The sequence below is a fragment of the Nansenia antarctica genome (assembly GCF_963989245.1).
Source record: "Nansenia antarctica genome assembly, chromosome: 8".
Taxonomy (NCBI): Eukaryota; Metazoa; Chordata; class Actinopteri; order Argentiniformes; family Microstomatidae; genus Nansenia; species Nansenia antarctica.
In genome coordinates this window covers 52746999-52760722 of record NC_137678.1, presented here as the reverse complement: position 1 = coordinate 52760722, position 13724 = coordinate 52746999, and the positions used below count along the sequence as shown (strand labels likewise).

At 45.3% G+C, this 13724-nt stretch overlaps 1 protein-coding gene across 1 annotated transcript in view; it reads right to left on the bottom strand.

The window, feature by feature from the left end:
- ttll12 (tubulin tyrosine ligase-like family, member 12) overlaps positions 1-10059 on the bottom strand; it is a 43162-nt gene extending 33103 nt beyond the window's left edge. The window contains exons 1-3 of the mRNA XM_080538708.1: positions 9814-10059; positions 8902-9083; positions 3899-4097 (exon numbers count right to left, since the gene is read on the bottom strand). Coding sequence (XP_080394834.1) covers positions 3899-4097; positions 8902-9083; positions 9814-10053 — 621 coding nt within the window. The 5' untranslated portion in view covers positions 10054-10059. The remainder of the gene's footprint in view (positions 1-3898; positions 4098-8901; positions 9084-9813) is intronic.
- Positions 10060-13724: the final 3665 nt, after the last annotated feature.

Sequence of the window (13724 nt, the reverse complement as noted above, 5' to 3'; positions counted from 1 at the left end):
TACTGACATACCGATCACTCACCCACACCCTACACTGACATACTGATCACTCACCCACACCACTGACACACTGATCACTCACCCACAGTGTTGCCACAGTTACTTTGAAAAAGTATTCTGATTACTGATTACTGATTACTCCTTTAAAAAGTAATCTAGTTACTTTACTGATTACTTGATTTAAAAAGTAACTAAGTTAGATTACTAGTTACTTTTTTAGTTACTATTGGCAGCTGCCTAGGCACCCGACCCCCCCCCCCCCCCCCCGCAACATAAAAATGAAAACTGGTTTTGCCAAAACTCACTTTATTTTAACAGTAACTTAAATTACATAATTAAACTTTAAACAATAACTTAAAACAACAAAATAAAGAGTCTTTCTTTGCCTCACCCAACATAAATACTTGTTTTTAAACAATAAAATAAATATAATCTTTATTTAACACAGTAACTAGCAAGGAGTGGTTTCACAAAACCTAAAACCTACCCTGACCATTCAGATATGATCCTAATATAATCCTAATCCTAAACTGGGTGAGTCTGAGTTTATCAATGAAGAGTGAACTCAGCTGTCAAGACTGGAAGGAGGCCATGAACACGCTATGGAGGCCATGAACACGCTATGGAGGCCATGAACACGCTATGGAGGCCATGAACACACTATGAGTGAAACAGTGGAAAGGGGCGAGTAAACCAGTGGTTGTATCTCATTAACAGAAGCTTCTCAAACCTCTTGTCAGAAAGTCTGTTCCTTCTAGGCGTGAGCACCAAACCTCCCAGACTAAAGAGCCGCTCTACAGGAGCGCTAGATGGGGTTGGAGTGTTATACTTCAAGAAAATGTTCTTAATGTTTGGATACTGATTCAGAATCTGAAGCTCATGCCCTGACCTCAAGTAGTCCATGACTTCCTTTTCTGCCGAGTAGGTCTCCTCTGGCTCCGCCTCAAAAGCAAAAAAGTCCATCTCGCCTTGGTTGGCAGTCGTGGTGGGTACACTGGCAGGGCTCTGTGCTGCAGGAGCAGTTTTGCGACATTCTGCTGTGAGAAGCTCCTTTACTTGCTCCCTCCTACCTTCATCTCTCAGCCATCGGAGTTTGAATTTTGGACAACTAGCAGCTGCGAGAAGGGCATCTTTGTTGTCCAGCACACTGGCAAAACGAGTCTGGATAGCCTGAAAGATATAATTTGATATGTTTATTATTATCTAGTTGTAGCCTATAAGGTCTATTATTTATACCTTTATTTACTAATTATGTATGCAATTAGTTTGTGCAACTGACAACCTACATACTGCAGTATGGTGTGACTCTGCTCCATGTTCATGAATAGTGCAATGAAAATGTATTTATTTATCTTTAAGATGGAACAACATAGCATACCTGCACTATGGCATCTGGAAGGCCTGCAGTCATCTTGGATAGGGTGTCTTTCACAGCAAGGGTCTTCTGCATCAGGACTTCAAGTGTGGGCAGTAAAGTCCCATACGGACAGTCACCTTGTAGGATATCCAGTGCTATAGTTAGAGGCTTCATGACGGTACAGTACTCATGCAGGTACTGGTACTCCTGGTCTTTGAAGCACTTCACTCCCAGCTTGTTGCACAGAGTAGTCAGCTCATTCATGGGGATTTCTGCGATTCTCTTTATGGCTTCGTAAAAGGAATTCCACCTTGTGGATGTCGGTACCAGGAGCTTTCTTTTGTTAACCTCCTCCACCGTTTCTGACGCAACGGTAGATCGGCTTGCTTTCGTCCAGAGAGCTGTGCATTTTGCTGTGCTGCTCCTATACACAGCCTTGCTCTCTGGTTTGGAAGTGATGTACTTCTCCACATCACTTGTAGAAATAAGGTTGAGGGTATGTGAAGCACACCTTTGGTGCGGGGGAAGAATCAGCTGGCCATCACTATCATCCTCAGCTGATAGGATTTCTGACACATCTAAAAAAGTGACATCATCCGTGGCCTCCTCCACCGTCTCATCATCGGACTCTGTGACAGCAGGCTGATAGACTTGAAATGCCTTGACAAAGTTAGATCCATTATCTGTCACTGTTGCTACTACTTTGTTGATTAGTCCATATGAAGAGTGAATGTTTTCGATTTCTGCACCAATAACATCATACGTGTGTCTACCGCGGATTCTCCTACACGCCAATGCAGCCTTGTTGCGGTCTAATGTGGATCTACTAATCCAGTGGAGCGTTACTCCCATATAGCTCCTATTGTTAGCTGTCCAAATGTCCGCTGTAGTTGACACATAGTCGACCTCGTTCAGCGCAGCCTTCAGATGTTTTTCCATCTCTGCATACTCCTTCTCCAAGTACGAAGAAAAAGATGTTCTGTGAGGTAGCTCGGCATTGGTAGTAGTGGGGATCTTGTTAATGATGGCACGGAAAGAGGGCGAGTCAACTGTGTTTATGGGCAGCATTTCCTCTACAACATACCGCCCGACCAATTTATTCAACTCTCCCACACTTACAGGTTGTGATTTTGTAGGCCTACTGAAGTCCAGCTTTTGTTGCTTGAGCGGTGTGGGACCTCCCGCAGAAGTCGAGGCCGCGGTCTCTGGGACTTTCTCCGCGAGCTTGACTGTGCTGTGCAGAGATTCCAAATGTTTCTTTAAATTTGATGTTGTGGTTTTACCACAGGACAATATTTTCTTTCCAGCACAGAGTGTACAACGAACATTTATGTTCTTGTCATCCTTTGCTGACACAAACTCAAAATAATCCCTATATTTCCAGCTATTTAACGCATATCTCTGTTCTCGCTCCATTATACGCTTCTGTTTACACTGTGCAATCAGCGTGGTGATACACGTGAGCGATTCTGCTGCACCTCGTGTTGAAAACGTGATCACTGACGTCACTCCCCAAGACGCGAGAAAAGCAATAAATGTTTGTTTACTATCGAACATTACAAAGAAATACTGCATTTAGCCTAAGTTATGAGGTAGTAACGCAATAGTAACGCACAGTCACTCGAATAAGTAACTTTAATCAGATTACTGATTTGGAAATAGTATCGCGATAGAATACTCGTTACTGGGAAAAGTAATCAGATTAGAGTATCGCGATACTTAGTATCGCGTTACCGGCATCACTGCTCACCCACACCACTGACATACTGATCACTCACCCACACCCTACACTGACATACTGATCACTCACCCACACCACTGACACACCGATCACTCACCCACACCACTGACACACTGATCACTCACCCACACCACTGACACACTGATCACTCACCCACACCACTGACACACTGATCACTCACCCACACCACTGACATACTGATCACTCACCCACACCACTGACATACTGATCACTCACCCACACCACTGACACACTGATCACTCACCCACACCACTGACATACTGATCACTCACCCACACCACTGACATACTGATCACTCACCCACACCACTGACACACTGATCACTCACCCACACCACTGACACACTGATCACTCACCCACACCACTGACACACTGATCACTCACCCACACCACTGACACACTGATCACTCACCCACACCACTGACATACTGATCACTCACCCACACCACTGACACACTGATCACTCACCCACACCACTGACACACTGATCACTCACCCACACCACTGACACACTGATCACTCACCCACACCACTGACACACTGATCACTCACCCACACCCTACTCTACTCTACTCGACTATACTGACTATCACATCCCATCTTTATTGTGCTTACTTTAGTCTTTTAGTTAATAATAAAACATTGATTGTTTCCTTCACCCATGACTACTCGTTCTGAGCCGGGTGAGTGACAGCGTGTGTGAGTGTGTGTGTGTGTGTGTGTGTGTGTGTGTGTGTGTGTGTGTGCGTGTGTGTGTGTGTGTGTGTGTGTGGACAAACCCCTTCGGCTAGCTGGTAGGTCTGGTTGTACTTCCACATGCGCTGCAGGAGCCGGTCCACAGTCCCGGGGTCAGGGGCGTCTCCCTGGAGCTCCAGCCCCATCAAAGCAGCCATCCTGGGCAGCAGACCTGGGATCTGCTGCAGCTGCTGCCTGGCGCTCTCCACGCGGTACGTCCATGCATGGTCCACCAGGAACACACTGGGGGGGGCAGAGGAGAGAGGAAGACACTATTTAGTTTGTGTTGTTTCAGTGTTCAGAATGGAAAAGTATACTGTATACTGTAATTTATGTATTAATTCATGTATTATTCAATTTAAGTATTATTGCTCTCACTTGGAAGTGAGGATAGGGGTAGGACATGATAAGATTAGGCTTCATCCTACTCCTTTTCCAACAGTGATAGCCTACCTGTATTTTCCGTTATTAGTTATTTATTTGTATTTTTTAAATCATGTTCGAAATAAAGATTCATTCATTCATTCAAACTACTTAAATGGGGGTGCGAACCTAGACACACTGACTGCATTCCTGCACTCCACACCATATTCCTGTATTAAGCAGCATAAGCTCAATATTCAGATTGGGCAAGAGTCATGTAAACACGTACCGAACCTGATTAAGGCCATATTCCTGTTAGAATCTGAATATTGTGACATGTAAACACCTTAAACAGCATATGACCCTTTTCGGAATATCCAGTTACGTCTGCGCATGCTCGATTAGCATGCACTCCTGGGTTGTGTTGTTGCTAGGGACAACTAGATACACTCCTGGGTTGTGTTGTTGCTAGGAACAGCATAGCAATCCTGGGTTGTGTTGTTGCTAGGGACAGCTAGATACACTCGTTGGCCATTTCTTCTCGCTCATCTTCCAATGTTGAGGACAAAGTGGACCAGCAGGACTGCAGTAGTTTATTATTCATACTAATTATGAACGATGATGAAAATACTTCATCAAGTTCTGATGTTGGTTAAACAATATCTTTTATTGTTAGAAACAACATTACATTCTCTGTATCTTATCTTTTATTGTTAGAAACAATATTACATTCTCTGTAACAACATTACATTCTCTGTAACAACATCACATTCTCTGCAGAACATGGAGATAGACAGTCAATGGTCACATCTGCCTCTCTGAGCGAGAAGTCTTCCTTATATGATGTCATGCTTTATGATGAAGTTTTCAACTTTCTTAGTCTATCTATCTAACCATAGCTAAGTTTACACAAACTAGAACTTCTTAGATAGAGACAAAGGGCCAATCCCAATTCCCTTTTCTACCCCTATGGCTCGTTTTCGAGTGTCACTCGATTCGAAGGCAAGGCCTTCGAACACGTCACAAGCCCTACCCCTTGAAATCTAAACCCTATGAATTGGGACAGCCCTTCACGGCGCCTACGTCATCAACAGTGGTTTAGACGCGGTACGGGTGACGCGTTGTGTTGCCGGCGAATTCTCACATCTCGCAATGCCTTCTTCAGCTGTGTTTATTTCTGTTGCGTGTGCTATAAGCATCTATGTTTAGACGTTCCTTTTTTAGTCTCTTCCGTCAGCGATGTATTTTTTGTGGACATCGCAATAATGACAATGAATGACTCCAACCAAAACACAGAGTATTAACCATCTGTCAGCGCACAATGTTCCTCCAAAGATACCCGTGACTCAATCCTCAGCCACCACATACACACGAGTCCATCAGTAGTCATAAAGCGTTGTCCAAAAATCACGTTACCAAGCGCCTTTCTCAGAACAATTCGTCGTCTAGAATCCAAAAATCAATCCATCGTGGTCAAAAACGTAGAAAGAGGATCTCTTGGGGACACGGCCACATTTGCCCGTGAAGGAGAGATGACAAATAAGCGGAAACATTTCTCAGTAGAGTCGAACGGTGATAGATCATCATCCTTTACGCGTATCCTTAACTGTTACATTTCGCGTGTCATATGCCATCAGACATGGAAATATGTCAATGCGCGGCTGTCATGCACAAATCAGCTTGTAACGTTAGACACACAGCACACAGCACATCGGCATGATAACGTTTTGTTGTTGTTGTGCTTGTTATAAAGAAAAGGTCTATAATGCATTGAAATGAATGATACAACCCATTAATAATATTACCTAATAATAACTGCTCGGATTAGATTGCGGGTGGAAATAGGTCAAAATGCGCATCATGTACAAGTCAGCCGAACGTTTGATAGATAACTTTACATATGTACCATCATCCACTGTCAAACGCCACAGGTAATAATTGATTTATGATTGTACATCTCTGAAATGCTCGACTGTCATGCAGCGTTGCGTTACTGTAACGTTAGACACAGCACCGACATAAAAGCTATTTTTGGGTTATGCGTGTTATAAATAAAAGGTCTATAATGCATTGTAATGACATTAAACTAAGACAATAAGATGGTTATCATAATTTTTCAAATCTTTATTAATAAGTAATTACAGAGAATTAAAATGACATTTCCGCATTGAATAGAGCGACATAAGATTTCTGTAGATGATTCGCAATGCATCCTGGAATCAAGGGGTAGCGTACCCCTATCCCTTCAAAGCTAATCTGGTCCTGAAATCGCTCGAAACTAAGTAATAGTTAGCCCTCCCCCTTACCCCTAGCCCTCGATGAAATATGAATTGGGACAGCCCTCGCCCTAAACGTGAACGCGCAAATCGAGCCATAGGGGTGAAAACGAAGGGCTAGGGGTGAATTGGGATTGGCCCTAAGAATGCTCTAAATGTCCCTATCCCACAGCCATGATATATTAATGTATGTACACAGCCATGCTGTGAACCAGGCTAAAAACCAGGGGAGACAGAGCCTTTGCAGCCGCTGCACGAAGCTCTGGAACAGCCTCCCCCTCCACGTACGGGCCGCTCAGACCCTGGAGGTTTTTAAATCCCTCCTAGAAACCCCCCTGTTCTCCCTGGCCTTGCCCCCCACTTAGCCATCGTTAGGTCCCTGGCTTTTATTGTTTTATTGTTTTAAGTCCTTTTATCTTCTCTTCTTTAATTTGATCATATCTTGTATTGTGTTGCATCTTATTTAATATCCTGCACTTTACCTGTTCTACACCTGTGAAGCACTTTGGTTCAGCTGCTGCTGTATGTAAACGAAATACAAATAAAGCTGACTTGACTGTTCACTAAATGGACCTCTGTTCTGGACATCTGGCTCCCTATCTTGTAAGACAAGGGTAAGTTAGGACAAAAATATACTACAGTGTTGTAGTTAAATTGTGGTTCAAAAGCGCAAGTAGGAGAGCACAATAACGGAGGACTATGTTGGAAACAAGCATTATGCATTATTAGCTGTGGGTTAAGACCCGCTCAACAACCACAACCAAGCTACCAACACTAACGTTACTATAGTAACACGCTACCAACACTAACGTTACTATAGTAACAAGCTACCAACACTAACGTTACTATAGCAACAAGCTACCAACACTAACGTTACTATAGCAACAAGCTACCAACACTAACGTTACTATAGTAACAACCTACCAACACTAACGTTACTATAGTAACACGCTACCAACACTAACGTTACTATAGTAACAACTATTGTCCCGCCGAACCACAGGAATATGCCAATTAACATGTAAACGGAATATTCCAGTTGCTACAGTGTGTACTAAACAAACACCTTATTCAGAATATTACAATAACCCGAATATTGACCTTAATCTGAATATGATGTGCATGTAAACGCAGTCAATGTATGTTTACCGTTTGACTCTAAACTGATACCGATTCTGTGCTCATGATGTAGCGAGAAAGTAAATGTTGACACACAGACACACGACACGTCCTCTCCTTCCTGGCTGTATAGCGCCCTCACCTGGACATTCCTGGCTGTATAGCGCCCTCACCTGGTCATTCCTGGCTGTATAGAACCCTCACCTGGTCATTCCTGGCTGTATAGAACCCTCACCTGGTCATTCCTGGCTGTATAGAACCCTCACCTGGTCATTCCTGGCTGTATAGCGCCCTCACCTGGTCATTCCTGGTTGTATAGAACCCTCACCTGGTCATTCCTGGCTGTATAGCGCCCTCACCTGGTCATTCCTGGCTGTATAGAACCCTCACCTGGTCATTCCTGGTTGTATAGCGCCCTCACCTGGTCATTCCTGGTTGTATAGAACCCTCACCTGGTCATTCCTGGCTGTATAGAACCCTCACCTGGTCATTCCTGGCTGTATAGAACCCTCACCTGGTCATTCCTGGCTGTATAGAACCCTCACCTGGTCATTCCTGGCTGTATAGAACCCTCACCTGGTCATTCCTGGTTGTATAGAACCCTCACCTGGTCATTCCTGGCTGTATAGCGCCCTCACCTGGTCATTCCTGGCTGTATAGAACCCTCACCTGGTCATTCCTGGTTGTATAGCGCCCTCACCTGGACATTCCTGGCTGTATAGAACCCTCACCTGGTCATTCCTGGCTGTATAGCGCCCTCACCTGGTCATTCCTGGCTGTATAGCGCCCTCACCTGGTCATTCCTGGCTGTATAGCGCCCTCACCTGGTCATTCCTGGCTGTATAGCGCCCTCACCTGGTCATTCCTGGCTGTATAGAACCCTCACCTGGTCATTCCTGGCTGTATAGAACCCTCACCTGGTCATTCCTGGCTGTATAGAACCCTCACCTGGTCATTCCTGGCTGTATAGAACCCTCACCTGGTCATTCCTGGCTGTATAGCGCCCTCACCTGGTCATTCCTGGCTGTATAGAACCCTCACCTGGTCATTCCTGGCTGTATAGAACCCTCACCTGGTCATTCCTGGCTGTATAGAACCCTCACCTGGTCATTCCTGGTTGTATAGAACCCTCACCTGGTCATTCCTGGCTGTATAGCGCCCTCACCTGGTCATTCCTGGCTGTATAGAACCCTCACCTGGTCATTCCTGGCTGTATAGAACCCTCACCTGGTCATTCCTGGCTGTATAGCGCCCTCACCTGGACATTCCTGGCTGTATAGCGCCCTCACCTGGTCGGGTCGGAGGCTTGCAGGCCACTCTCCCGGGTCACGACCACTTTCCAGGTGATCTCAGCTCCAGGGTTGGCGGTCTTCCTCTCGCCATCTTCCGTCTCCTCGTGTTCTTCTTCTTCTTCATCTTCTTCATCTTGCTGCAGCTGCATGATCCCAAACACCTCCCCTGCATCGTACACCTGATGTCCCACAGAGAAGAGACACACAACCCCTCAAACTACTGGTCTTACTACCGCGTAGGGTTAGGGGTAGGGTCAGGGATAGGGGTAGGGTCAGGGATAGGGGTAGGGTCAGGGTTAGGGGTAGGGTCAGGGATAGGGGTAGGGTCAGGGTTAGGGGTAGGGTCAGGGTTAGGGGTAGGGTCAGGGATAGGGGTAGGGTCAGGGTTAGGGGTAGGGTCAGGGATAGGGGTAGGGTCAGGGTTAGGGGTAGGGTCAGGGATAGGGTCAGGGTCAGGGTTAGGGGTAGGGTCAGGGGTAGGGGTAGGGTCAGGGATAGGGGTAGGGTTAGGGTTAGGGTCAGGGTTAGGGGTAGGGTCAGGGGTAGGGTCAGGGGTAGGGGTAGGGTCAGGGTTAGGGGTAGGGTCAGGGTTAGGGGTAGGGGTAGGGTCAGGGGTAGGGTCAGGGATAGGGTTAGGGGTAGGGGTAGGGTCAGGGGTAGGGTCAGGGATAGGGTCAGGGTTAGGGGTAGGGCCAGGGTTAGGGGTAGGGGTAGGGTCAGGGTTAGGGGTAGGGTCAGGGTTAGGGGTAGGGTCAGGGGTAGGGGTAGGGTTAGGGTTAGGGTCAGGGGTAGGGGTAGGGGTAGGGTCAGGGTTAGGGGTAGGGTCAGGGTTAGGGGTAGGGGTAGGGGTAGGGTCAGGGGTAGGGTCAGGGTTAGGGATAGGGTCAGGGGTAGGGTAGGGGTACATACCTCGTTTACCAGTTTGTAGTACAAGCTCTTCCAGTAAAGTGAAGGTATTCGTGACCCCTGCAGCGCAGGGAGGTGCAGAGACAGGAAGACGCTGAACTCCTCGTCCAGGTCTTCTTTTACAATGTGGGGGTCAGTCTCGGTGGTTAGGGAGGCAGGGGTAAGGTTTGTCTGGGTGGTTAGGGGGTCAGGGTTTGGGGTAGAGTTAGAGTTGGTTGTTTCGGTGGTCGCCGACTGCTCCATCTTTCACATGTGTTTATTTTCCCAGTAATGCACCGCGGCTCTGACAGCTGAGTGGCGGTGCATCATGGGAGATGATGTCTTAAAGGGCGAGGACGCTGCAGCAGATGCGCTACGACAGTTTTTCCTCTATCGCTTTAACACGGTCTCTCAATATGAAGTTAGATATGGCCCATTGCTGATAATGATTGTGAAGAGAGAAGAGTGGACCCGAGGTAGGAGGGAATCTCGCAAAGGGATGTAGGGGTCCAGACCGAGCCCCCCCTGCGGAAAAGAGAAGCACAAACAGAGAGAGAAAAGGATGAAGAGAGGAGAGACAGGAAAGGAAAAGAAGAGGAAAGAGAAGGAGTTTTTGATTGATTGATTGAAAACTTTATTAGAAGATTTGCAGAAGTAGGTACATGAAAGTACATATTACATACAAGGTCAACTAACAGGATAAAAACCCAAGAAAGCCACTGGCTTATTTCAATTGGGGTCCTTGATTCTCAATTCATCGTTACATGTAAGACAGACAAAAAAACTAGTACTATCTACAAGATAATACAGACAAATAACTATTACTATCTACAAGATAAACATACATCCATCATGGGAAGAACAATACAACAAAACATAAGGTATGTACAGCGGGTAGGACAGGTGGGGACATACACCACAGGTGGGGGCGGGGGACAAAACACAAAGTATGTACAGTGGGTAGTTCGGGTCTTTTAATCTGATTTTTGATTTAGAGGGTCCAGTTACGGATTGCAGCCTCCTGTAAATGTTTTTTGAGAGTGGTTTTGAAGGTGGGCAGTGTTTTGCACTCCTTTAAGATTATAGGAAGGGCGTTCCACATTTTTACTGCATAGTTTGCAAACGAGTTTAACCCCTTGTTTGTGGTGCAACGCGGTTGAACGTGGTTCGTGGAGCTTCCTCTGGTATTGTATGTGTGGACGTTGTTCACTTTTTGGACGTATGTTGACAGGTACTTGGGTGTCTTTGTGGTGTAGCGCAGTGGTGTAGTCTAGTTTTTTCTAGTGGGTATACTGTGATTTTGCCCTCCCAGTCAGAGCGACACCTGTCCCGTAGCGACACCCCATAAGCACCACCACACTCACTTATGCATACAGTATGCATCTACACCGGTGTTTGCTGCCTTGGGGGGGGGTGGCATGGACTGTACTTGTACCAGTGGCGTAGCGCAAAATCCCGGGGCCCCCCCGCAAGGTGGCGGCGGGGGCCCTTTCGCAACGGAGTGAAAAAAAAAAGTTTAAAAAAAAGTGCGTTTTTTAGAGGCCGATGCGTTATTGACGTTGCGAAATTTCGCAATATGCACTCTACATTCTAAATGCTTGACTTAGCAAAAGGTACAAACAAGTGAGAGCAATAGCCTATAACTAAAACCAAATGGTAGACTACACTACATCAGTAGAATGTATTATAAGTAGAATAGTACAAGCTTTATTTATTTTAACAAAGTGTGGTGTGCACAGCAGTGTGATATCTGTAAACATATCTGTAGACTCTCCGCTAAGGGTTGCCAGATGGGATTGAGAATTTCCAACCTAATCAATCTAAAAACTTCTAAATCCACCAAAAACCAGCCAATCTGGCAACCCTGTCTCCGCTGCATCAGAGTCTACTTGTTGCGTAAAATTGGCCAGGGTTAGTCAAATCCTTTGTTGGACATCTCGTTTCTTAAGTCCTGGTATATTGTGGCATTTCTTTACTGTTTGCCATCTGGTCTAGGAATACCCAGGGAGACGCAGACAGCAGAAGTAGAATAGAATAGTAGAATAGAAAAAGAAACAGCTATATATAGCCTAACCATGCTGAATTATGTACCTGTATGATGCACTGACAGCCTGTGACTGTGAACCTGGCCGGACCCTGCCTTTCTGCCTGAGTTTGAGTATGATGCTGCCCAAATAAATTGTATTGTTTAGTGCTGTACGCTTTCGTGGTATTATATTGTGTGAATTATCATCTGTATGTTGTTTTTCTTTCACTCGACTAACCGCCGAGATAATACTTGAGACATGTACTTCCGTAAACATACATTTTTTATTGGATTTTTTTACAATATCGGACCGACAGTCCCACATATAGCGGCTATAATGTCCGAATAGAGAATCTATCACCACCTAAAGAATGCTTATTGTACTTTGTATTGTATTTTCGCTTGCTCATTTTCCTTGTGTCTCGCTGCCTACGTGTGACGTCAAAGTCATGTTGCTATTGGATACGGCTAACCATGTATATATTTTTAAATATAGGCCTATATATTAAAATTAAGGTTGACACAATGAAGGGCCACTTATTTTCTTTGTTTTATATATTTTTAAATTATAAAAATAAATAAATAAAAATAATGTGGATCCAATGTTAGGGGGCCCCCTAGTGGCTGGGCCCCCCCCGCGGTGCGTCGCTTGCGGGCCCGTCCGCTACGCCACTGACTTGTACATCAAGCTGCCTCACGCTACAGAAACAGGAGATAGGCTCCTGCCCCCTAAGGGCCGTTAGGCTCGAGAACCATCGGTTCTCAAGGCTACTTATGTGGTCTTGACTACATGTCCACTTTCTCACCTGGTTCTTGCTGTCTCTCTGGTGTGCCGACACCATCCTGCTCTCTCTCCTCCTCCTCTCCCTCTCTATCCTCCTCTCTCCCTCTTTTGCTGTCAACCAAAAGGCAAATATAACAACCAGAGTATTTATAATTTAATAAGAGGTATACATTGAATTCATATCAAATCATAACATCATTCTAATTGAATATTGGGTTGCTGTGGAGTCAGATACTGTCTTTACTTACTCTCTCACCTGTAAGAAAATCGTATGTCCAACTACAAAAAACAGACATTTCCAATGAGTGAGGGTTTGTTCCAATGCTTCAATCCACTGTCCATGTACTGTAAATATACCATTATGGTATTACCATAAAGCCCAATTCTAGCAGAATAAGAAAGATTGTATATATACTTTAAGTAAAATAATAAAGTGCATCCAGTTAGCTCTTTAGCTGGCATGTGTGCAGCAGACTAGCTCATCTAATCACCTTTGAGCTAGCTAGCTAGTTCTTTGACACTTTTATTCACACCATGAAACTATAATCAGACACTTTCTAATCACAATAATAACGACTAATTTGAACCAACTTTCTCTGTCAGAACACAGTAATTATATTTGCTAACGTTTCAACTTGCTTACTTTCTTCTGCAGAGCTTTCACCCTGCAAAAACTCTCTCGCGTCGCTCGCGCACACAAAACAAAAACAAAACCATTCTCCAGCGACACGAAGCTGTGTGTGGAGGTCTGGCCCGCCCACCCCAAGGCAATTGTAGGGGAAATACTGAGACTAGCATTCTGAACGACTGGTTATGCGATACCAAACATGTCAGAAAGTTCGAAGTAAGTGCTTCGTAACACAGACGGGGTGAATTTTATGAATAAAAGTGTGAAAGTTCTGTCACAAAACGCCGTTACGTATCCTCGCACATTTTTTAGTGGGTATACGCAAATCCTTGTCCTTTCCTAGTGGGTATACGGCGTAGTCCTGCGTATCACGTAGACTACACCACTGGTGTAGCGTATCTTGAAGACCAGGCCCAGTGCAAGCTGCTGCACTCTGTCAACTACTCGTAGCCAATCAAGGCTCAAAAAATGAGCAGCGGTTAGATGTGTCCTAGGGT